The sequence below is a fragment of the Schistocerca cancellata genome, chromosome 3 (assembly GCF_023864275.1).
Source record: "Schistocerca cancellata isolate TAMUIC-IGC-003103 chromosome 3, iqSchCanc2.1, whole genome shotgun sequence".
NCBI classification, from domain to species: Eukaryota; Metazoa; Arthropoda; class Insecta; order Orthoptera; family Acrididae; genus Schistocerca; species Schistocerca cancellata.
The window spans coordinates 513,222,885-513,249,932 of NC_064628.1; the positions used below are offsets into that span (position 1 = coordinate 513,222,885).

Consider the following 27,048-nt stretch of genomic DNA (forward strand, 5'->3'; position numbering starts at 1 on the left):
CTTGGGCAAGTAGGGCTCTGCCTGGATTGGCCTTCAAATATGTTGCTGTTGTTGTGTGCATAATGTTGTCCAATTTAATCCATAACAACAGTTTCAGCAGGATGAGTGTATTATTTGGGAGCAATAACAACCAAATGAACTCATGTACAACTTCCTTGCAACGTATTTAAGAAAAATTTTCCTCCAATGAAAAATGGGGGATGGTTGTGGAAAAGTCACAGTATACTTTGCATGAACTCCAATGCCAGCACCACTCTGTTATATCATCTGATTGTTAAGTTTACACTGCGAGAGAAATTTATGTGCTGCTAATGTAATTGATATTCAGCGTAACGCTTTCAGTTATTTAGTACAGGAGTTGCTATCACTGTTCTTTTAATTTGTCCATGTTTGCTTATTATTTGAATAAAGATTCTGTTTTTATGTTATATACACAAAGATGTTGGTAGGTTGTTCACATGTCTACTCTAGTGTAAGTGCTGCCACAAAGGAAGGCCTCTGGAACAGTTTCTCCTGACCTGCTGAAAGATAGCAATGACAATCACTGTAATCTTAAAAATTAATTACCAAAACTGGAATAAAACTTGGTGGCTGCCCCTACATGCTGTTAAATAGCAAATGACGCTCCAACTGAACTATTAACTGTTTGCAAGTGGGGTGGGATATGTCAGGTTAGTGAATTTTGTAGACACAGTTTTTAAGTTTACAACAATGATAACTGTGTAGTAACTGAGTCCAGCTGGCAGATCGTCCATTTATTAATTCACTCAAAGCCAGATTGTTGAAAGCTTAGGCCTTCATACTTTTGGAAACAATGCATAGTTTATGCACAGAACAATCTCGTACAGTTTCCACTCGACGTCTGTACTACAATAGAATTTACAGCCTCTGTTTTGTCTTAACAGACATGGGAAATAGACTTCACTGCTCTAATAAATTATGGTGTAATTCTACTCTCTGTGTCATGCTGCTGGTTCTAGAATGTTGTAAACATCTGGAGTTTGTTTTTCCTACCGATGCCTTCTGCAGTGACCTTGAAAATAAATCTTCTTTTTCTCACTGTTCTTGGCTGTTCCCAGACATCTTCCCCACCTGCCCTTCCTCTTCTGCATCAGTCTTGAAAATAAAATTTTCTTCCTGAAATATTTGCAAATAATAGCAACAGTGGTGCAGCAATTGTCTTCCAGAATGTTGCAAGTTCTGCTCGTCTTGTGAAATAACAACATTCTCACGGCACTGCCCCTGATATCCTAATGAATTTTTTGCAAGTTCATTCTGCACCTGTGCCTGACACCTTTAACAGAGTTGAGTCCTGCCATGAAGTATACTGCTCGTCAACTGTCTCTTCCTCTCACAATTTTTGTTACTCTGATAAAATATTCCTACTGGGCTGAAACTTCCAGAAATACAAATACAATATACATATGTACATTCAAAATAATATTACATCTCAAATTACATTACAAATTTACTTAATAGTTTTTCATTACATGTTCACATATGAAAACCACAAAATTAAATAAAGGAAATATAAAAGACAGTAGTATGTACATATGCTGCAATCATTAAGTTTTGATATTGACACATGGAGCATAGACACCCACAAAAACCTGCATCTCAACAAGGTGCCACAAAACATGGTGTACATTTTCTATTTATTTTCTAATCCCCCCACCCTGAAGGCCATATGTCCCTGGTGCACACTTAAAAAAACACACATCTTCCCTCAAAAAAGTTCCTGTCAGCTGCTATATGTGCTGCCAATGTCTGTGTAGCTCCTGGAAGCATGGCTGACATTTTGGTAGGAGTTGTGTGATCTCTTCAGCCAAATGAAATCCACTCTCTTGTATGAGTGCTTTCATACGGGGAAAGAAACCAAATTTGTACGGTGTGAGAAAGGGTGAGTACAGAGGCTGTGACAAAATGGTGTCACAAGTTCCTCTTGGATGAGGACAGAGCAGCGTGCAGGGGTGTTGTGTAGCAACAGCCGGTTTTTCCCACACCAAAATTCAAAATGCTTACGATGAATTAAATCATGTAAATGGCCAAGCGTCTCTTTGTAGTAGGTTGATTACTGTTGCACTATCTGGGAGGAAAGTGTGAACAGTTCCACCTGGAAAAAAAAAAAAAAGAAAAAAAAAACTTCAAGCATCACCTTGCCTTTTGACCTGTTTTGTTGTTGTCTTCTGTCGTGCTGATACTGACTTTTTCCAGGTGGCAGATACTAACTTCAGTTGCGGATTGTACAGGAAACACCATGATTCATCTCCATTTATGATCCAGTTGAAAAATGTTGGCTCATCATCAGCACTACCGATCAGGTCCCCACAAATCATCATATTGGTTTTGCGTCAGGATGTGTGCTACACCCTGCTAGGTAAGACATGAGATGTTCAGGCCACAGTCAGAAATTTGTAGAACGTACAGTGCGTAGCTCTACTGCTGCTGCAAGATGAGAGCGGTTGGCACATACCGACATTGCAACATCTTCAGTCTTGTGTGTCAGTTCGAACCATTTGTGACTGAGCAGTACGCTCATTATTCTCCATACTGTTTCTCCCTTGCGAAAAATGTTGCTGCCACCTAAATACAACACAGCAACTTAATGCATCATTGCTGTAGATGTCCTGCATCATTTGAAACATTTCAGTACCAGTTTTGCTTAATTTATATCAGAACTTGATGTATGTCCATTGTCTCAGCTGCAACATACTAGAATTCTCACATAGCAGTCAAATCACCATCACAACTACTGTAGTTCTGCTTACAGTGCACACACGCAGCTTTCTCTTGCACGGACGAAAAACTGACTAGGTACCATATCACAGCGCTGTTGTGTTCTGAGAGCGAGTGCGAAGGACACACAGCTATAGTAACAGGGTTCTTCCCTCAGGCGAATACTTGATGAGTGGAAGATTGCATGGGCTGCTTGTAGAACTCCAACAGCTGCTAGGTACAAGCTGTAAGTGGTGCAGAGTATGGAACTCTATGAGGATAAATAAAGAATCAGGGTGGAAATTCTAAGTCCACCCTCTTGCTAATAACATTTGGAGACTCCTCTGGCACTATTTCCTAATGTGACTTCTCATCAGTTGCCCATCTGCTGCTCTGAAAACCTATCTCTGTAGCAATAGCTTGTGCTGAGGGTAGTCAAATAATCTAAGTCTGATGTCTGCTGACATGTGTGACAGAGACTGTGTCGACTTAGACTGGGGTGTCCTACGTCTACTATTTGTGTACCAGTGTGCTCCTTCTTATGTGCTTCCAGAACACTCTGAGTTGCAGTTCATGTATGTAGTGTTCTTCCATTACCATATTTGGTCATGTCTGGAGACTCCTTCCTGTTGGCTGTGTCTCAGCATGCTGCAGGTCACATAGCCCTGAGTGTAACTATGTTTGTCACAAGGTGCCTTGAGGTCAGCTTGTACTGTTATTGTCTTTCAAATACTGAGGGAATGCTTCCTGGCTTCCCTGTAACTGATTTCTGGACTGCCTCAGTGGAACAGTTCTCAAATTTTTAAATATATATGTTTGGCAGGACTGAGATTAGCAGCAGTGCTTTAGTGCACCACACTGCTGCTGTGAATCCAGTCACAGAACTTAATCATTGTATTATGCATATGTGTTTGTGTGTGCATGTGTTAATCACCAAAACAGCAGAAATATGCCCATCACAGGGATCCCCATTTCTTGCTTTAGTTCAATGGAAACTTCTTGAATATCTTTGCATCAGAGTACATTACACCACTCTTGAAATAAAAAAGATGCAAAGTCCATATGAAAAACGTTTTGTGATCTTGTATTGAGATTTGGAAAAATCACAGTTCAGCTGAAACTGATTTTTATTGTCAGTAACAAAACAATTAATGAGTAATGTACCAGAAAGTAATAATACAAATTCCAGTATTCACTTTCCATGATGCTTCCAACTCTCCTGAACATATGTATCCAGCAGAAATAAATGCCTAATATGCAGGACATTTGACTTCTACAGTGTCAGAATGGGAGGGAGATAGTATTCTGCCGAGCTCTGTGACACACAGGAATAAAGAGAACTGAACAAGCTGAAGCACCATTTATTCTGAGGCAACATCTTGCAACATTGTGGCATGCAACAGTGTCGCATGCTACATGACTCACATTGTCACATGAATCGTGCAGCATAGACAGCACCGTGCATCATGTCGCAAGCTGCCCCAGTGTGCCGTAGCTAGCTCCCAAGGTCAGTGGGTTGGTATGCTACATTTTCTTTATGGCAACAGTAAATTTAAAAATATGGAGTGGTCAAACAAGAAGTATTTACGGTTCATAGAGGACTACAGAAAAGCTGACGTTTTGTTGAATGTACGTGAAAGTAATTATAAAAATAATGTAATGAAAAGAGATGTTATACGGAATCTCGCTTCAAAATATTAAGTTAATGAGAAAGCTGTGAGGAAGAAGATTAAAAATCTGAGAATTGCAGTTCATTGCGAACACGAAAAAAAGGCGGCTCAGTGTCTAACACAGAAAGAAAATGGTGCGCAGATATGAATCATTAAAAGTCTTTCTAGATGTGATGGAACTACATGCAGGAATGGACAGCTCAATTGTAAATATCTCAATTTCAGTAACTATTTGTATTTTTTAAATGATACTACTTTCTACCAAATTTGTTTGAATATGTAATCGATAAATGTGAACAGTAGTTTCAAAATTCATTTCATCAAAGTAGACCATGCAAATAAAGTTTGTGGGGAAAAATAACTAAAAAGTCTGAGTTCACTTATATAATTCCAGTTGTTTACGTAAAAGACTATACATTGTAGTACATACATAATTAATATATCTTGATACAGGGTGATACTATTAGTATCTTGTCGCGCCACTCAACCTTCCTTTGTGGTGTCGTAAAATATTTTTCGAGTGAAAGTACCAAAAATTTCAAACACTTCTTTTTTTTCTTCAAATTCCTTCAAAACTAAGCTCTTAATCAAAGAAGCCGAAGTTACCAAAAATGTAGAGCAACCATGGGCACTTGCATGGCACCATTCTATGCCAATGTATTCACGGGACATCTAGAGGAATCCTTGTTACCATCCAGTATCCTAAACTCTTCTTCTGGTTCAGAGTTATTGATATCTTCAAGATCTGTGCCAAGGGTGAGGACAGCCTGTCACATGCCTCCAGAACCTCAACACCTTCTACCATATTCACCTCACCTTGTCCTCCTCAGTCCAACAAGCCACCTTCCTTGATGTTGACCTCCACCTTGTGGGTGGCCTCATCTGTATCTCTGTACACATCAAACCTACCAACCACCAAAAATACTTACGTTTTGACAGCTGCCACAAATTCCACACAGAGAAGTCCCTTCCATGTAGTCTAGCCAATCCATGTTTCAGTTCTGCTGTAATGGGCAGTCCCTTTCCAATTATGCTGATGGTCTCGCTGAGACCTTAACAGACCAAAATTACCCTCCCCACCTTCTTTAGAAACAGATCCCTGCGATTTGTCTCCTGTCACACCTAGGACTGGAGCAACTGAATCACTTTCTCTGCCAGAATTTCAACTAGCTCTCATGTCCTGAAATGAGAAATATCATCCCCACCCCTCCCACAGTGGCATTCTGCCAATCACTCGGCCTGTGCCTTATCCTTGTGCGTCTCTATTGTGCCCCTGCTTGCAAACTGCTGCCTCTTGAGTCATATCCTCGTAAAAGACCTAAATGCAAGACAGGCTCCATACATCCTCTCACTACCACCTTCTTCAGTCCTATCGCAGACATCTTATACCTCACCAGAAGCAGGACCACATTAAAAGCAGCCTTATGGCCTACTGACTTAGCTCTACCACTGTGTGACATTGTATGTTTGCTTGATCACTAAGAACTGCCAGAATGTGGCCAATAGACAGCTGGACCACTAAGTTGCTGAGCATGCTGCTGAACAGGGTGTGCATCACTTCGAGTGCACCACAGCGTCTGACTTCTGAATTCTTCCCACCAACACCAGCTTTTCTGAATTGTACAGAGGAGAACTCTCCATGCAACATATCCTTCGTTCCTGTAACACCATTAGGATTAACCATTGCAAGTCCCTGCTCTCCACCTGCCTTCATTCGTTTCCTGCTCCACTCCATCCTCATTCACATCTTTTAGACTACTAGTTCCAGTGCATAGCTCTTTCCATTGCTATGCTTCTCTTCTCTTCTCTTCTCTTCTCTTCTCTTTCTTGATTCCCCCTTTCCCCTATGCACAGCTCTCCCAGTGTGACACCTAGCAGTCCACCATCTTGTCCTCATCACATACCTGCACACTTCCACAGGTTGCACTGCAGCATATTCCACCACCCCTACCCTGCTATCCCTCTCCCAAGCCAACACATATCTTTCATGTACCTCCCACTACCCATCCCAGCCGAGATTGCTGCTCACCATGGTCAGGCCTCAGCACTTGGAGGCAACAATGACATGATAGTTCTTAACTCTTTGTGCGCAAGAATCAATCAGTAACTGCTACCAGTGTTCAGGTATTCACATGCATCTTGCTATCCCACATGAACAGAGATGAGTAAGTGTGTGATTTGACAATAGATTGTGCCTGTCAATATCAGTTTCCTTACATATTATTTATTGTTTTTGTCTACTTAGCAAGCTAAAAACCTCTGAACTTTTACCATGTTTGACCGATACCTGCAGTAATTTGCAGATTGAAAGTCTTGTTTGAGAGTTTTACAAATGGGGGTTATGTGGCACACAACCTTGCCCCCCCCCCCCCCCCCCCCCAATGAATAGATCACTTTTTGATCATTGAAATATGTGTCGCTTTGTCAGTTGCTGCTTTTTTGCTACTGCGTTACAGATATGCATTCACGGAAGGTAGGAAATAGGAGTCATATAGGTCATCTGTTAATTGAGGTACTGACAATTTTCTGTGACTGTTTTGCAATTTCAGAGACACTACAGTTAAAACATTAATAGTTGCAAAAAAAATTCAGTTCATAATGGAGCTGATACATCAACCAGTACGTGTGATATAAAGAAACAAGCGGTCTTAGTTGCAGTGTTAAAATTTTTTTATTACTTCCCAATGATTCATTTCACCTTTATTTAGGCATCTTCAGATTGGCTGATATTTGGTAACGATAGGTATATAGGATATCACACATAAAATATCCGATCAGGTAAATGCCCCTTGTCAAAGCCTTAAAAATACTGTACAGTGCCTTTATTATGGCATGTGGTGCAGTCCAATAGAAACCAAACAGGATCAGGCCTACAATAAAGCTTTACGTCATAAACATGTAATGTGTGCAACCAGAATATGCACTACACCTCTGGTATGTTTATGATGTAAAGCTTTACTGTAGGCCTGATCCTGTTTAGTTTGCATTGGGCCTTTAAGGACACTGCACAGTGTTTTCAAACATTTGACGAGAGACATTGACCTGCTGGGATATTTTATATTCGGTGTCCCATGTACCCATCACCACCAAATACCAACCAATCTGAAGATGCCCAAATAAAGGTGAAACATGTCATTGGGATATAATAAAAAAATTTTAGCACTTTAACCAAGACTGCTTGTTCCTTCATTTTAACAGCTGGATTCTATACAAATTTTGTGATCTTACTTAAAATGATAAAAATCTGTCTTCTTGTGGCATAACACTCCATTCTCAACCTCTCACTTGCACTCTACCTCACACTTCCCTTCCTCTGCTTTAATTTTGTCACATTCCTCATTTATTTTCTATTCATTCAGTCATTATTAGTCTGTGAGCAGCCCCTATGGAATTAATTCCAGTGGTTTCTGAAATAAATTCACTATTTATGTTTGCAGAACGTGCAATGGCGCATTGTGGATCTTCTGAAGTTTTAATAGTTGGTGGTGTAGGATGTAATCTTCGATTGCAAGAAATGATGGGTACAATGTGTGCAGAACGTGGTGCTACACTGTATGCCACTGATGAACGATTCTGCATTGACAATGGTGCAATGATTGCCCATGCAGGCTGTGAAATGTTTCGGAGTGGAACTATTACACCTTTTGAAGAGACAACATGCACTCAGAGGTAAGAGATGAAATCATGTAGCATGTAACTTAAAACCTTTATTTGCAAGCTGCAAAATTTTCTGTTTTGGTGAAGTGTGTTTGCCAGGGGTGTGAGAAAGTTATGTCATTGGACGCTCTCCTTAGTATATCAGTGCCAGTAATTGAAACTGTTGTTGACAGTAAGGTATGAAAGTATTTCAGCATTTCTGGATTAATTGAAGTGGTGAGATGCTGGCCAATTACTGATGGGCATTCCTGATTTTGCATTATAAATCGTCTGTAGAGTAAAGGCTTCACCAATTCTAACTATAGCATCACAGTAATAGAACAACAAGTCTGTGGTTGATTGATATTCCGTAGTGAATGTAAATACTGAAAACTGCGTGAAGTTACTTTTTGAAATACTTATTTATTCCCATAAATTAGCTTTATAGGTAATCCTGGCCCATCTTAAGAGAGGATGCACAGAAGTTAAGTCTTTATTTCTGTAGCATGATGCTGAGAACTGGTTACATGACAAGAAAATTGGAAATAACTGTAATTTATCGCCATGGATGAGAGTTATGTGGTGAGATGTGTTGAAAAAGTATTTCTTTTACTTATTGTGACTACTTCGTAGTTATTATCTACATTGTAGCTTTTATTTTAATTGCCTATTGAGCACTGATTAATCAAATTCACTCTAAATATATGGATACTAATAAATGTGCCATTATAAATCTGCCATCATCCTGCAACTGCTGATGTGTACAAAAATTGTCACTCAAAAAGATACCACATTTCACTCTGAAATAATTTTTTGGTTTGGAGCGTATTAAGCAATTGATGTTGTGCAAATACATTGATCTAAACTGATGTTAACATTGTCAAAAAATAGTGGTACAGTGATTACAGCACAATGAAGCAAGACACTGTTGGCATCCCACCATTCTTTCTGCTCCATGATCGAGAAGCTGAAACAGCAAAGAAGACACCGATTCCACCTTAGTGAGGCAGGATGAACCCGCGAAACATCTCATCACCAGGATCAAAGAAGTGTGGCCGCTTGCTCACATATGGGCCCTGTGCCACCAGGAGTGAGACACAGAATGCTATAAGGCCAAGCACTGTCCATTGAGATAAGCCCCAGAGACTTAGTATGGATTTTTACACTCGTGCAGAAAATATGACTATCGTAAAAGTTACTAAAATGCTACTTTGGATCTTATTGTATCCTTCATTGCTTGTTGGACATCACATATGAAGTCTAGGATTTTGATCGTTTATCAAGAAGACAAAAGTACAGAGATGTCATCCTTGTCTTCTGTGTGAAGCCCTGCTGCAGTCCAGAGATCCAGATCGATGATGGGGAGATTCAAGGAAACTGAAGACCCACTCAATGATCGCGGAGCTTCTATGGGGAAGGATACCTTCAATACTCATGACAGTGAAGAAAATGTAACAACACAATCAGAAAATGAGGACCTAACAACACAATCAGAAAGTGAGGATCTGCCAATTTTGCCATAAGAGAACCACTTACAAAGTCTAGAGCCAGAGTACTGTAGTAGTCAACTTCAGTCAGAATTTTTGAAACAGTAGGTTGCCGTTTCTTCAGGAGAGGGAGAAGTGTTGCAAGCTGTTGCGCATGCAGCATAGCGTAGTGGTTAGCAGCCTAGATTTGTTTGCTACAGCTTGCTAGTTCAATCCAACCACTAGCAATTATTTATTATTTAATATTTACAGTTTCTGGCATTTTTTAAAAATATATTATGTTTGTAATGTTCATATATTCTGGACTGTTTCATGTTTTTATAAGTAACTGCACTCTCCATCCATGTGTTCAGTTCTGTTCTGGGTGTATTTGGTGTCTGTAATAAACATGCTTTCAGTTCTAAGTGTAGCCCTCAGTTGATGTCTTTGCCTTCAGATTTGCATTTCATCATTTTTTTCAGTGTATCACTGTCATTTGTGATGATGATACATTAAAGCTTTTCCTATCTTCATGTCACGTAGCCAATACCTAGCACCATGCTGTGGAAATGAAGATATAACTTCCATGTGGGCCCCATCTGAAGATGAATGTGAAAATAATTTTATGGTAGTACAAAAATCTTTTGAAAAATAATTAGTCGCAACTACTCGGGTAGCAGAGTACTTATGGAGTGCACATGAAGGTTTTTTAGGCTAGTCTATAGTTTGAGGTACTCTGATCAACACTTCCCGGTCAATATGCCGCAAGGGAAGTTAGACCGCATTGAGAGTAAAGACTCTTTGACTGTCAGAATTTTATTAGTAGATTGTCGAAGTATTTGTAGCAAAGTACTTGAACTTACTACCTTCCAGGAAAGTTCTCTCGCTCAAATTATTCTTGGGACCGAGAGCTGGCTGAAATCTGAAGTGCAAAGTTCTGATTTATTTTGTGAGTCATGTAACGTAAATCAGGAAGACAGATTAAAGGCCATAGGAGGGGACGTGTTCATTGCAGTTAACAAAAATAACCGGACAGTTCTACAATCATACAAAGAAAGTCCACGGTCAGTAGTGCATAAATACCTAGATAATGCAATGCTAGTTGGAGGTGACTTCAACCTACAGAGTATAGAATAGGATGAAACTTCCTGGCAGATTAAAACTGTGTGCCAGACCAAGACTCAGACTCGGTACTGGCGGAATTAAAGCTGTGGGGACGGGGCGAGAGTCGTGCTTGGTTAGCTCAGTTGGTAGAGCACTTGCCCGCGAAAGGCAAAGGTCCCTAGTTCGAGCCTCAGTCCGGCACACAGTTTTAATCTGCCAGGAAGTTTCATATCAGCGCACATTCCGCTGTAGAGTGAAAATTTCATTCTAGAAATATCCTCCAGGCTGTGGCTAAGCCATGTCTCTGCAATATCCTTTCTTCCAGGAGTGCTAGTTCTGCAAGGTTTGCAGGAGAGCTTCTGTGAAGTTTGGAAGGTAGGAGACGAGGTACTGGTGGAATTAAAGCTGTGAGGACGGGGTGGACTTGTGCTTGGTCAGCTCAGTTGGTAGAGCATTTGCATTCGAAAGGCAAAGGTCCCGAGTTCGAGTCTCGGTTCGGCACACAGTTTTAATCTGCCAGGAAGTTTCATATCAGCGCACACTCCGCTGTAGAGTGAAAATTTCATTCTATAGAATAGAATGTCTATGGATACGTGAGGGGGGGGGGGGGTTAGAGGGGGGGTGTTACAGACAGACTGTCGTACATAGTACTGTTGAACACACTTTTCTGGAAACTATCTTGAGCAGCTAGTTCAGCAGCCAGTAGGCAGTGGTTGTATTGGAGACCTTGTAGCTACAATTAGGCCAGCCCTTATTGACATCATCAGTGTAGAAACAGGGATTAGCTATCATGATGTCTTTGTAGCAGCAGTGGTTATGAAAGTTAATAAATCAGGCAAGAAGGCTAGGAGAGTGTTTATGATGGAAAGAGCAAATAGCGTCTCACGTAGGCAGCGAATTGACATCACTTAGTTCCAAAAAGTTGGATGTAGGAGAATTATGTGCAAAGTTGAAGGAGATTGTAAATAGTGGTCTGGAGAGTTATGTGCTTAGTGAGTGTACTAAGGATGGAAAACACCCACCCTGGTTTAATAACCAAATCCATAAGGTGCTGAGGAAGCAGATGCTTTGTACTCTCATTTCAGGAGAGAACGCACAAATGATGACAAGCAAAAGTTACTGGAGATTCGTGCTTCTGTGAAGTCTTTGCAGGAATAATACAACTACCACAGTCATACTTTGGCAAAAGATCTGGCACAGAACCTGAGAATTCTGATTTTATGTAAAATTACTAAGTGGGTCTAAGATCTCCATACAGTACCTTGTTGACCAGTCTGGTGTGGCAGTTGAAGACAGCAAAATGAAAACCAAAGTTTTAAAATTTGCATTCAAGAAATCATTCACGTAGGAGAATTGTACAAATGTGCTTTCATTTTACCATTGGACAGACTCCCATATGGACAACAAAGTAATAAGCATCTCTGGTTTAGGATTTATGTAGATGCTGGCTCACTCCTTGTAGTTCAAGGTGAGTCAGAACACTTCATGAGATCTGTCACATAATATCTGACATATTTACCTTTTTTTAAGTCCAGCTGTTGTAGTTGATTTTCATGAAGTAGTAGCCTTACTAATCATTGCCTCCGCAATCCTGTGTATAGATGAGGAAAGATGTGAGTTCTTCATGTTCTGCCACTGTTATTGGAGCAAAACAAGAGAACTTCTACTCATATCATGAAGAAGCATGTCCACCACTTTCCTGTTACAGACATATATTTCCGTGAATTGATGTACAGATCATTAGAGTGAATCGTGAATTAGAGTAGAACACAAATTTTCATACAACATACATCTTGAAGGCTCCACACGACATTAAAGATTACAGTATATTTTATTTGCCACCAAACCACCTTGTCTTTTGTTTCCATTCTTTGAGTGTGCGGCTGCCCCTTGATTGTCAAGCCAGCACCAAGCAGTGATGCCAAAACAAAAAAGATCCCGCCCACAACAGGTGAAGCTGTGTACTTGTCATCACACTTTGTCATTTTTGTGTATTCCACATCTTCCATTTAATGTCTGCACATATGAAAACAAACACCTGCACACAGTATACATTCTGTGATTTACTCTCTACATAATATTATTCTATTGCAATCATCTTTCCTTGTACTACACGAGTGTGAAGGGTCATTTGCCTAAATGGCAAGTAATACTTCACATTCCCCCACTTAAAGGAAAGATGTCAGGATCTCTAAAAAATTATTCCTCATTAACATGCAATAGTATACAACCTACTTACTTAAAAATACTTGATATGTTTTCCTTCTTTAAAAAGGAATGAAACTTCATTTTTAATAACAAGTTTTCCAAGTTTTGTTGTTTCATTTCAGGTAAACTGTGCTCAACATTGTTAGCCTACTTTGTGTAACTCCATCTTATTTGCTTCACATCCTGTGTGAAGTAAGAAATTGTACTGTAATGGCCAGTCTTTTTGTACAGGAAGATATTATCCCACTTAAATAAACTTCTTCAGCTTACTTATGGTTTTTATATTTATTTATTTATTTAACAATGCATTTCCTTCAAGCCAATACACTCAAGTGTCTTGTTTACTTCCTGTATATGTGCATATTGGTTACCTTCTACTTTTTCTCACATTATTATTACCTGAGGAATTTCTTGTCGTATGTATGCCCACTATTTAGTCCCTAAAGTCAAATCTCACTACAGACTCTAGTCAACAAGTCTGGGACATGCCTGTTCCTACCATTTTCACCGATACTATCAGATAAGTCTATTTGATTATATAACCAGTTTGTAGAAATCTTTCATATCGTGACTGCCAGTCAAAAAGGTATAGACCATACCTTCTTTTGAGTCCGTCCAACCTTGCCTCTGTCCCACGTACATTAAATGGTACAGGTCCTCCCTCCCATGGGTTCATCTGACGAAGGCATAGGCCATTCTTCCTACCGATCTGCTTATCCTTTTCCTCTCCTACAGATCATCCACTATTTGGGTATGTCCTATCTTAACTCCATCAGTAAACACAGTTACTAACCCCCTTTTATTGCCTTTTTCACTTTAAACGATAAGTTTCTCCCATAATTGCTTTCTGCTGACATTACTTGATTGTTTTATATTTAAATGTCTTAACTCCTATGTTCTAACTTTTCTTTACTCTTAGTTGTAACAAATATAACATCACTACATACTCATACTTCTGTCACTTACGTATCTTGCTTTTACTTACTGGTACACATAGCTTATCCTTTACTTTATTGTGATTACTAGACTTAGACAATATAAAAGATTTTATTCCAGGTATATCTTGTGAATATACTAGAATAATATTAGCACTTCATCACCTGTTATTAAAATTTATTCCTCATGGACCTACTCCTTGTTGAATACTAGTTATCAAACCTTCTTGTTCTCTTGTTAACTCTTAAGATCTTGCTTCATATTTGGCTATGCACGTTAGCATGCCATCAGTTTGTCTTGCCTTCCATCTTCTAAGTGGACTGTTCTCCCATACAACGTGTGGCATGATTAACATGTGTTACTTATTTAACCCTAAAAAAAGTCCTGTTAGTTTATTGTCATCACCCTACGTGAAATGCCTGCCAGTGCAATCCCACTGCCGTAGCTTGTAAATTCTACTGTTTGTATTGTAATTAGAAGGGATCCTGCAATAGGAACTTTGCATATGGACAGAGGGAAGGTAGATTTGGTACTACTAATGGAGAAGTAAGAAAAGAAAATAGACAGGTATGTTAGGACTGAAGAAGGAAAGAAGGAAGTTCCCATAGATATTTCCTTTACCGCCTCCCACCCAAGGAACCCCATGTGCAAAGGTACTTTGCCGTGGTGCCAGAGGGAGAATTTGTTTGGCATTTCCTCCAGAACAGACTTGTAACAGCTTCATGGTTGCAGACTCCATGAAAATTGGTCCTAACAAACACATATGAAATCAGTGGAATAGGCAGGTATTTTCATGTTAGTCATCATCAACCATCAGTATAATTTCTGTGGTTGGGCTATTCATCAATCAATACTTGATAGAGGTGATGTCATTGACCGTGATTAATTTCCCCTAATAAAATTCAAATACAAACCCTACCTCTCTGTCCTTCTTTCTTTATGTTTAAAAATGTACAAAACCAATAACTTCTTATTCTAAATTCCAGAATATTTAACTTACTAAATTTATAGCTTATGCATAGACCTTTTGAGTTAAAGCATTTCTCATCAAGTGTCATAGTGCTATAACTTCCCTCCACTTTCTGTTACTATCATATGATAATAGGGCTAAAATCATTTTTGTTGTTGGCGTTTTATGTACTAAAAGTACATTGTACCTCTTCAGAATTTTATTTGAAATGTTCTTTTATAGGTAAGTGTATTAACTAAGCTCCTGCCTGTCTTCATAAACGTACCAATGCAGTTATTTCTGAATAAACACTAGACGCTATGTGTACAGGTATTGGAGTTGTTTTATTTTTGTTATTTTATTTTGTATTTAAAAAAGTTCTATTTCTGGAAGAGGTGAAGATAGAAGGTGTAATATTAATAAAAGATAATAGAATAATCAAAGAATATAGAAATTGATCCCAAGAAAACTAAGATAGAAATACAGAAACAAGTACTCGGATGGCCAGTGGTCTTGAGCTCGCTGAATTTGCAAAGACTATGAACTCTCCGTGGGCCTTAAATCTTTTTAATCATATCTAATATTATATAATTCTTTATCTTTCCCTGTATCATGGTCTAAGAGACATACTGCTTTTGGATGCAGTATATTCTGAACTTTAATAGGTCTACCGTAACACTGAAAAAATTTGCTCTTTTCCCTCGTTAAATTCGAGCTGTGGTGAAAAACACATACTAATACTGCAACACCTATCAAATAACTCAAGGCAAAATATATCTTTTTGCTATCCTCCTAGGTTTTGGTAAAGGTATAGAAAATACTCTCAAAAATATGTGGGGTGAAACTTTTCCACAGGTTTGAATTTTGGAAATTGCTTTGATAAATTCATATAATTTCCCAGTTATAACTCCTCTAGTAAACTACTCGATAACCCACTGTTATTTATCCCTGCCTTCTCACAGATTTCCTCTCAGTAGCCTAGAAAGAGTGTTAGTATCAAGTGATTCTACTTTCTCTTCTACAGTAGAATTTATAAATTTTTGTGATCATCCTCCAAAGTAGATAGCGTTTTAGGTGTGTGAATTATTTCTCTAAATTTTTTGCATTGTTCTAAAACAGTTTCATGCTCGTTCAGCTTGGAGATTTGCTCTTTGACCTGTTTGAACTCTCTAAAGCAAATTGACCTACTTTGTCAATTTTACCATCTAATTCTTTGAACTACTCTTTCACTTCCTCGCGAATTAAATTGCATTGGTTACTGATCTCATCCGTCAACTCCTGAGACAACGGGGTCAAACTATGTGCAGTGCTAGTTAATTCTATTCCCTAATTGACATGTTCTTTTAGTTCTTTTTTCATATTTTATACCTTGACAGACAGTTCATTACTTTTAGACTCTACTTTGTCAGATAGCTCCTTAATATTGTAGTTCATTTCGTTAGACATTTGTTGTACTAAACCTTTAAACCAGTCTGGAACCTCTGCGACCATTTTTCTTGTAATGACTATTGTACAGTGCAAATATTTTCTGTTATATAACCTCTATTATGCTAATAAATGGTCACTGCACAGTTTTCTTAAATGTGATAACACTGAAACTCTGTGTCGCTCTCCAGATGAAAAAAAAAGTTTTCAAAGTGGATTTCTGTATTTTCTGAACAGTTCACTCTTTCTGATGAACTGCACTCTCTCATCATGTAGCAGATGCAGCCGCGTGTATGTGACAATGTACTGTGATGATTTGCACTGCCCGGCATATCCAATGTCTGGAACGTAGCGATAGGTGGAGTGCACTGTGTCATACAGCAGCACCTCTGCAGCATTGCTCAGCTACTACAGTGTCCCAGCCGATGTCAGCTTTCAAAATCTCCTTCTCTGACCCCATCAAAACATCCTTCTCCTCCAAACCACTTAGAAATTTCTCTGTCATCATTAAAACATTCTTTTATTCACATGCTGACATTGTTTGCTTGACTCGTAAATTTAATTAAAGTTGCTGTAATACTTGTACCACAATTGTATAAGTATGGTATGTCTTCAGATTTCATGTATTGGTCTGATATTTCCTTTTGCTTTATTCTTAACAGATTGTTACTGAGTTTAGACAATATAATTACCTCTGTTCACTTATAGTTTCTCCTTTTGTTTGATCCTTGTTGCTCTTAACAATGCCGTAATTTATCGCTTGTTGAGTTTCAAGATTTTGTAAATTTACAGTTCTTTATTTTCTTCCTTTTGCTTCAACACTCCACATCCAGAATACTGTGAGCCACATCAAGTGTTTTTATTGTTGGTTTAGGGTATTATTTAAAAAAAAAAAACCTTGTCACCGTAGTTGATTTTCTTGAGGTAGAGGTCCTGCTAATCAGTCCCTCTGAAATCCTGTGTGTAGCCGAGGAAAGCTTTGACCACTTCATGTTCTGCAGCTGTTAGTGGAGAAAAAGAAGATAAAAAGCATGTCCACTACTTTCTTTTTACAAACATATATTTCCATGAATGGGTGTACAGATCAGTAGAGTGATTCATGAATTAGAGTAGAACACAAGTTTTCATACGACATACACCTTGAGGGCCCAACGTGACATTGAAGAATACAATATATTTTATTTGTCACAAAACTATCTTGTCTTTTATTTTCATTCTTGGAGAGTGTGGCTGCTCCTTGATGATAAAGCCACTGCCAAGCCGTGATGCCAAAACTTAGAGGCCCTGCCCACAGCAGGTGAAGCCATTTGCTTGTTGTCACACCTTACAGTTATATTCCACACCTCCCATTTAATGTCTGCACACATGGCAACAAACACCTGCGTACAGTATACATTTAATGACTTGGTCCCTACGCAATTTTACTCTGTTACTATCATCTTTCCTTGTACTACACAAGGAGTCTGAAATATCGTTTGCCTAAATGGCATGTAATGCTTTCAGGTCCCAAGTTGTCCAATCTGGTGTGTTAGTGGAAGGTAGCAAAATAAAAGTTGAAGTTTTAAATTTTGCATTCATGAAATTGTTTAGGCAGGAAAATTCCTACAAACATAGCGTCATTTGACACTTGGATAGACTTTTGTATGGAGAATATTGTAATAAGCATATTTGGTGTAGGGAAACAATTGGAAGTGTTGAAAGTAGGTAAGTCACTGGGTCCAGATGGAATCACAGTTCACTTTTACAAAAAGTACTCTGGGGCAGTGACCTCTTACCTAACTATTTATCGTGAATGTCTCACCCAATGCAAAGTCCCAAGTGAATTGAAAAAAGAGCAGATGACTCCTGTATATAAGAAGGGTAAACTATTGGATCCGCAAAATTACAGATCAATATCCCTAATTTCGGTTTTCTGCAGAATCGTTGAACAGGTTCTCAGTCTGAATATAATAAATTTTCTTGAGACCGAGAAGTTTATGTCCACAAACAAGCATTGTTTCAGAAAGCATTGCTCGTATGAAACTCAGCTTCGCCTTTACTCACATCATGTACTGCGAACTATGGATGAAGGACAACATGCAGATTCCGTATTTCTGAATTTCTGGAAAGCATTTGACATGGTGCCCCACTGAAGATTGTTAATGAAGATATGAGCATATGGAATAGGTTCAGAGACATGAGTGGCTCAAAGACTTTTTAAGTTATATGGCTTCCTCAATGGTGAGTGTTCATTAGAGACAAAGGTGTTGTGATAGGACCACTTTTATTCTTTATATGCATAAATGATTTGGTGGAAAGGATGGGCAGCGAACTGTGGTTGTTTGCTGACGATGCTGTGGTGTATGGTAAGGCATCGAATTTGAGTTACTGTAGGAGGATGGGAGATGACTTATAAAAAATTTTTACTTGGTATAATGAATGGCAGCTATATGTAGAAAAATGAGACGAGTAGGAAAAACAAACCCACAATGTATATGTACAACATTAGTAGTGCCCTGCTTGACACAGTCACATCATTTATATATGTGGGTGTGACGTTGCAAAGCGATATGAAATGGAACAAGCATGTCAGAACTGTGGTAGGGAAGGTGAATGGTCGACTTCAGTTTATTGGGATAATTTTAGGAAAGTGTGGTTCATCTGTAAATATACAATGCTGGCGTGACCTCTTCTTGAGTACTGCTCGAGTGTTTGGGATCTGTGCCAAGTCGGATTAAAGGAAGACATCAAAACAATTTGAAGGCAGGCTGCTAGATTTGTTATTGGTAGTTCAGACAAGTCATAAGTGTTACGGAGATGCTTCAGGAACTCAAATGGGAATCCCTAGAGGGAAGGGACATTATTTTCGAGGAGCACTATTGAGAAAATTTTGAGAACCAGCATTTGAAGTTGACTGCTGAAGGATTCCACTGCTGCCAACATATAGTGCGCATAAGGACCACAAAGATAAGATACAAGAGATTAGGGCTCACACAGAGGCATATAGATTATCATTTTTTTTTGCGCTATTTGTGTGTGGAACAGGAAAGGAAATGACAAGTTCTGGTACAAGGTACCCTCCATTATATGTTTTATGGTGGCTTGCAGAGTATTGATGTAGATGTATTTATACAAGTACAGGGTTGCCATAGGTTCTTTAAATCTGGGAAATTGGGGAATATCAGGGAATTTCAAACCCATTAGGAAACTATCAGGGACATTTGAAGAAAAAAAAAATGCTGGAAAAATCTCATTTTTGTCTCAGTAGATGAAACGGTTTGTTTACTGAGGTGTTGTGCATCTTTGCTGGGGGTGCAGCTGAGTACATGTGCTGCTCCCTACTCCCTCATTCCTTGCTGCCACCACTTCTTGCCACTAGCCTCGCAGCTGCTGACAACAGGCAAGAAAGCATGGAGAGTGATTTGTTTGGATGCTGTAGACACAGCTGCCGGAGATTGCAGTCGTGTATGTGAGTTGTGTCGGAGTGATTGTGTGAATGTGTGTGTGCTCCTGTTTTCTGACAAAAGCTATGGTTGAAAATTTAGTTGTGAGTGCGATTGTCTTTTCTACACACCTGTCTGTGGCTCAGCAATCATCTTTACGGTCAGTTACTACCTATCCTCATTATTATTGATTCTCAGAGTATTTGAACAAGTTATCTGTTGCATGGATTGATCATCTTGGTCTCATTTCATCAACATGCTGTGTGTGGCTTGTGAATAGCTGGCCACGCGAGTGGATTTCCACAATGGACCAAAACTGGAGTCTATTTCTGCGGGTATCTGTAATGGATCAAGCCTGCCAATCTGAAGCCATTCAGTTCCCACTAATGTGCAGGCTCTGCACCATCAGATCTAGTCCCACCAACATGCTTGCAGGCCGGGTCTGTTTGTGTGTGGCATAATGCAGCCGATTTTCATGGTTTATCCATGGACCCAGGACTGCGGTGCTTCTCAGCAGGCTAGAGACCATGGGCGATGGATTTAAAGAATTGAGACTGTCTCACTGCTAGCATGTTGTACAGTGTGGTGTTTTATAGATATTTTATTTGTTTTAGTACATTTTGACACTTCAAAAGTAGTTCATGTGTTAAAAAGTATGGGCGATAAGAAGAAGAAAATTGTGTCAGTCGCTGGCAGTTTGTACGCTATGTGTGCATATGTTTTTTGAAAGAAAATTTGCACAATACCTGTAAAATAATAGATATAACACAGTGGGTAATAACTGACAATAACAAACATAGTAGAACCAACATTTTATTGGCAGCCACCTGCAGTGTTATTTTACACAATTCTTTCACGCCTTATACATTTCTTTCAAGAGGCCTACATTTTTCTGAGGTTATTTCTGCAATTGGTGAAGGTATTTTAAATATGCCTTGCGACGCCAAGTAAATGCGTGTTTCTATTACCAAATGTGTTTAGTTTTATTGAAATAAAATAACTTCATTGGTCTTAATTAAACACACATGCCATTTGGCTTGCTTTCTCTATCAAAAAACAGTTCATTACAAAAGATGTTGATGTTAGTACTTCCAAGTTTATTTCAAATATTTTGTTCTTTGCACTATTGTTTCTTGTACTCTAGCTGCAAAGACAGATTATCCACTTATGTCTTAACTTACCTTTGATATCTAAAGATTTATCAGGGAAAAATGCTAAAACTCTCTGAAATTCAGGGAAATATCAGGAAATTTCACTTGGGGAAATGTGTGGCAAACCTGAAGTAGTACCTGTTCAAGATAGCTGTACACACTAAGCCACTTAATTGGACTACCTTACAAACATAGTCTGACCAAGTGAAACACTTGCATCACTGTGAGGATAAGCATTGCAGTTTGGGGGTAACAGATGGAAGTTTTGTTCTGTCTTGGGTAGCTTAATGATAGGCAACTGCTTGTGATAAGTGAAAAATACAGGTTTGACTCCTGGTGCATTGCAAATTTCCATACATCACCAGCAGGTAGAACATCTGTACCAAATACAGCTGATGTCAGGTTATTTGCATTCAACAAAATTTTTTTAATGTAGTTTGTATTACTCATATCAAAACAATCTTTGATTATCTAGCTGTCCTTATTTAAAAAAAAAACTGTGCTACAGTCCTAAATAACAGTTCAAACACAAAACTGCAACTGATAACAGTTAATGATTGTGCAAGTCAGTACTTTTGCAGTGACTCTGATCAGATTGAAAAGAAGCAAATGCATTTTCAGATTTTCAGTGCCCACACAAATTCTGAAGGTCATAATTTGTCAGGCAAATTGGATTGTTTCAAGTTTCCACAGTCTGATTTGGAAGTTTCTAAACTTCAAAGCATTAATACAGTCTACTGTTGTCACAAATAATTATTGACTGTGATATGGCGTAGAGGTGTGTTAATACAAGCAGTCTAACTACCATAGAGCACTTGTTTTTAAGCAGTAGACAGAAGTTGTGGAAAGTCTTGTTTCATTGAAAATGTGTCACTAATGAAGCTCATTGTTGAGGCTAGATGCAGTGTATGGTGTGAGTGTAAACACAATATCTGAGCTGTCTGTTATAGGCAGGCATGTAGTAGGGATGACAATCTGTGCAGGGCACTGTTATAACAGGAACAAATACAATTTATGGAACATAGTACTTTGTAGAGCTAATGTATGGTACAGTGAAATACAGGTTGCATGTAGCACTGAACACTTTGCATGCACAACAATAATACAGGTTACAGAGTAAGCTGAGCACTCATTTGTGGTCACTTAAACAATATTATTTCTTTTGTGGCTCACCAGAGTGCGCCATGGGGCCGACCCACATGGTGTCTATAAGCGGGCCTGAGAACTGTATGGATGCACAATGTCTGAAATCACACACTTCATGAGTGAAGGTACATCACTCCTCGGTTCTAGGGGGAAACCACATATATACATAAAAGCACTAGGAATAGAAAAATGGATAGTACAGGAGAAGCATTGGTACTGAAAAAGAGCACCGGCACTGTGAAAAAAAGCACTGGTCTCAAAAGGCATCGAGATTAATAGTCACAGAAATGCCAATGATGGCGCTGTGACCATTTCATCGCCTGATGATGGCAGCAGTTACTGCAGCATGTGGTGGGTAGGCACCAGCGAGTAGGGACAGAAGTGGTGAGTGGCCAGTTTGGCACAAAGTCCCCCTCCCATGAGAGGCCTCAGGGCAGGACCGGGGACAGCACCTCTGTAGTGACGTCCTCTTCAAGGTCAGTTTTTGGCGCCAGGAACATCAGTGGGGGCATGGGAGGTGATTACTGCACAGGACTAGCAATGGAGGTGGTGGTGGTGGTGGTGGTGGTGGCTGCAGCATCCGGTGCAAGGGGGCTGCTCTGGCAATGGCTGTATACAAATGGGAGTAGAGGTGGGGACCTCAGACAAAGATCTGAGAGACTTTACCATCTGCGACATACGAACAGGCATTGGGGGCAAGGTAGGTGTTGGGCCATCCAGGACAGAGCCCGCCATGTGCAGCCACAGCTGGTCAAATTACAGGATGTCCACCTGTCTGGAGTGTGAACGACACACGAGTGCCAGCCCCAGTGACACTCAGTGGTGGCAAGAACCCAATTTGGCCTGTGGCGAAAACAATGAGCCCAGACAGGCGCACCTGGCCTGAAGCCACCTGGCCTGAAGCGTTGCGGAGCCGGCAGCACTGGCAGACACAGCATCAGATGCAGCAGGTGAAGGAACGTCTGTGGTTAGCATCCGTTTAACTGCTCCACCAGGCTCTTGTCCCCCACTGGAGTGAATGGTACATGCCCAAAAAACAGTTTTAAAGCAGTTTCAGGGTACCTGCTGGATACATACTTCCACATGTGAGTTTTAAATGTCTCAACCATGCCTTCGGCCTCACAGGTAGATTGAGGATGAAATGGGGGACCTGTGAGATGGTGAATGCCACTCGCCTGACAAAAAGATACAAATTCTTGAGAAACAAACAGGGGGCCATTATCAGTAGCCACAGTATATGGAAGTCCCTTAATTGCAAAAATCTTAGACAGGACTGAAATAGTGGCTGCCGCGGACGTGGTCGGACAACGTGCCACGTAGGGAAACTTGGCATAGGTGTCCAGTACAATGAGCCAATATTGATTTAGGAAGGCCCAAGCAAAATTAACATGTAGACCAGGGCTGGACAAATACCGTTTCACAAGTGCGGGCGCTCGTAGGTGCCTGCAAGGTGTGACCGCGGCTCTCCCCCACTCTGCCAGCCAGCAGTACCCCCACCCCACCATCCACTCACCTAGCCATGCACGTCACTGCACTGTGCGGAATCACTCAGTCCGTTTACTTCCCATTGTTTTTATTGTCTGTGCATCGTGTTCGGTGTTTTTGATAAAACAGAACTATTGGGTGGAAAATGGCTGAGGAAGAGTTAAAATCATTGAACCGAAAGTCCTTTGAACCCTTATGCATTAATCCACAGTGGGATGAAGAGTACATTTTTGTTGGAATGCAAAGCAGACCTCAGTGTTTGATTTACAATGCAACATTGTCTTCACTGAAGTAGTACAGTGTGAAGCGACATTATCAACTGCTTCATGAGAAGGATATAGTCAGTTTGAATATGAAGAAAGAAAAATCAAACTCATCAAACTGAAGCAGAAAAAGGAGAAAGACTTACATATACATGTAGGTAATTATGACATTGATTCATATTATTACTGTTGTTAATAATATGTTATGTGCATTTTCCGTCACTTTTACCTTCTCCTGTAGGTATTTACAGGACGAAAACCTCATCATCCACAACAATGCAGTGATGACAGTAAGCTATCGTGTAGCGCGTAGGTTAAACAGCATGGCCCTTCGGCTATGGAGAATTTGTGAAAGAATGTTTTGCTGCTGCTGCTGCAACAATTTTGTGCTCAGCAAGTCTTCCTGTTTTTGAAACCGTTCCTCTTTCGTGGAGAATGGTTTGCAGTTGCGTTGAAGAAAGAGCACACGATGTGGAAGCTCATTTGAGAAGCAGGATCAAAGATTTGGTTTTCTTTTCATTAGCTTTGGACGAAAGCACTGATGTATGTGATATTGCTCAACTTGCAGTCTTTTTGCGAAGAGTTGATTCTCAGTTTAATGTGACTTTAGAACTCCTTGATTTAGTGCCAATGCATTACACGACAACGGACAACGATATATTTTTGTGCATAGAACATATAATAGAGAAATATGAGCTATATTGGGAAGAACTTTCATCGATTGCAACAGATGGGGCTTCTGCAATGATTGTTCATAAGTCTGGTATTGTTGCTTTGATATGAAAAAAGTTGAAAGCCGGTGGTGTCCAGCAGGAACTACCAGCAATATGTTGCTTTCTTCACCATGTTAGTTTGCTAGAAATTGTGCCAAACTATTTGGTGTCATGGACGTGGTTATAAAGACAGATGCGAAAGGAAAACTGGTGAAAGAATTTGATGACCCACAGTGGATTTTAGACCTTGTGTTTTTAACTGACGGAACAAAGCATCTGAATAGCTTTAATGTAGCTTTGCAAGGTAGAAATAAGGTAATTAGCGAAGTGTTTGACACTGTTTTGGTTTTCAAGAGAAAACAGATTTTTTGGGCAAAGCCACTGTCAGAAATGCCGTGTGTACGCTTCTTGAGAGTTGTACTAGTTGTTAGTGAAAACAATTTGGAACTAGAAAGGCTCAAAGAACTTTTTGATGGGTTTGTAACAATGCTACAGTCTCTTGAAGGCTTTTTTGAGACTAGATTTGAGGACTTAAATCTTTTGCAGTCAACGTTGAAAATGTGCCTTCTGAAATTCAGTTGGAACTCACGGACTTTCAATGCAGTCGTGTACTGAAGGAGAAGTTTCACACTGCAGAAACCTTGGAAAGCTTCAACAAATATTTTCCATGTCAACAGTTTCCATTGTTATTTAAAATAGCTGCTTGTGTGCGAAACATACTTGTGCGAAAGTGTTTTCTCCATAATGAAACTGACAAAATCGAAGCTTAGGAGTAGTCTTACTATCGTTCATTCTACTGGTGCAGTGCGCCTAATGACCAGTAATTTCACACCAAATATTGAGATGCTAATTCAAAATCGTTGTAAAAACATCCATGATGACATAAAATAATGCCTATGTCCTATTTGTATGTGGTACCCCTCCTCTGAACTACATACGTCTGTGTAAATATAATGTAACACTTACAATACAAATGTTTTTTTTGTTAATCCTTTACATCTGTTTCTTATTTGTGGCCCTGAAAGTAGAACATGTTACAATGGTTCTAAACTGTTTTTCATCCGTTCACAGCCAACCGTTGCATGGTACAGGATAAACAGACTTCAGGTAAGCACGTTTTACACTTACCTCCCACACACGCATGTTGTGCAACATACGATTGGCCTCCTGATAATCATGTACCGGCGCAAAGTTCACGGACACCACATATGTGTGAAATGACCTTGGACTTGTCTGTGTTCCACATGCACGACATACGTTAGCTTGTCCATACTCCGTTGTGTGCGCGAAGCACTCTAACAGTGGCATGATTGCTCTTGGTGCAATATACATACCCAAGCGCCCAGCCACATTGCACAACTCTGCTGTCTGCACTATGTGCCCTCACAGTTGCTCAACGTTGCCCTCGTGGCTCACGGTGCCCGTGTTCAACCATGCAGGCAGCTCTTGTGCCCACCCCTGATGTAGATGCTCCCACAGGCGCTGCGGTGTCGGCCATGGGGAAAAGGATGTCCACAGAGCTGCCTGTTGGTGAACACAGTGAGCACAAGCAGCAATAAGCTGCATAATGTCACCATCAATATACCCAACCAATACACATGCTGGCGTGCCAAAGCTTTGGTGGGTGAGAGGTCCCCAATGAATGACATGCAGAAACTGCAGTACATTACGGCATAAGGAAGCAGGAATAATAATGGGGGTAGCAATGTTCTCTGTAGCTAACAAAAGAACCCCTATCAAATACTGAAATGTGGTGCTTGAGGGAGAAGTAATTATCCAAGGAATCAGAGGCATGGCTGGGGGTTTTTCCGGCCACAGGTATTGCACAAAAGAGAGGACCTGACTGAGTACAGGATCCGCGGTAACAGCCAATGCTGTCATGGCACTAGTAAATGGAAAACCATCGACCATGTTTTGGTTCTCAATGTCTAAATAGAAACAAAGCAACTAGTCCTGATCAAACACTGGGTCTGGCCTGATCGGTAGGTGAAATTAGGCATCGGCATTGGCGCATTGGCTGGTAATAGATCTGATAATGATAACAGGATAGGAAGAGAGCCCACTACTGTGAACAATGTGCTGCTTTGTCCGACATGGAAGCTGAAGGATTAGAAAGAGCAACAAATGGCTTGTGCATAATTAAATGGAACATAGAACCAAACAAGAAGACATGAAATTTATTGGTGGCAAACATAATTGCTAAAACCTCCGTTCCAATCTGATAAAACCACTGATGATGAGTGGGAGTCAGTCTTAAAAGTATAAGCAATGGGTCGTTCAGACCTGTCCGTGTAGTTATATGCCAACACTGTGCCAAGACCATGCTGAGAGGTAGCCAAGACGAGATGCTCACTTCACTGAAAAGTGGCCAGACATGGAGCAGATTGAAGCTTAGGTGTAAGCAAAGGGAACACATGGTCTCAAGCTGAGGACTAGAAAAAGGCACATTTTTATGCAAAAGCATGTGCAGATGCAACAGTGGATGCATCTGGTACAAACTTACAATAGATGCAACTGTGCGTAGAAACGTCTGCAGTTCCTTTACGGAGGTTGGCTGCGGCAAAGCTGCAATTGCGTCAACATAGTGATGCAACACCATGACCCCTGTGTGAGAAACCTCAAAACCTAGGTACTCAGTTGACGGCTGAAAAAAATTGAAATTTGGCAAGATTGCATTTCTACATCTACATCTAATCCATACCCCGCAAGCCACCTGACGGTGTGTGGCGGAGGGTATTTTGAGTACCTCTATTGGTTCT

The 27,048-nt window shown here is 40.0% G+C and overlaps 1 protein-coding gene across 2 annotated transcripts in view; it reads left to right on the plus strand.

The window, feature by feature from the left end:
* LOC126175312 (tRNA N6-adenosine threonylcarbamoyltransferase) overlaps positions 1 to 27,048 on the plus strand; it is an 82,870-nt gene that overhangs the window by 44,746 nt on the left and 11,076 nt on the right. Inside the window, exons 5-6 of one of the 2 annotated variants that reach the window (XM_049922021.1) lie at positions 7,823 to 8,054; positions 25,361 to 25,399. In XM_049922021.1, coding sequence (XP_049777978.1) covers positions 7,823 to 8,054; positions 25,361 to 25,385 — 257 coding nt within the window. In that variant the 3' untranslated portion in view covers positions 25,386 to 25,399. Of the gene's footprint in view, positions 1 to 7,822; positions 8,055 to 25,360; positions 25,400 to 27,048 lie in introns of those variants that run through there. The other variant, XM_049922020.1, reaches the window with a different exon arrangement.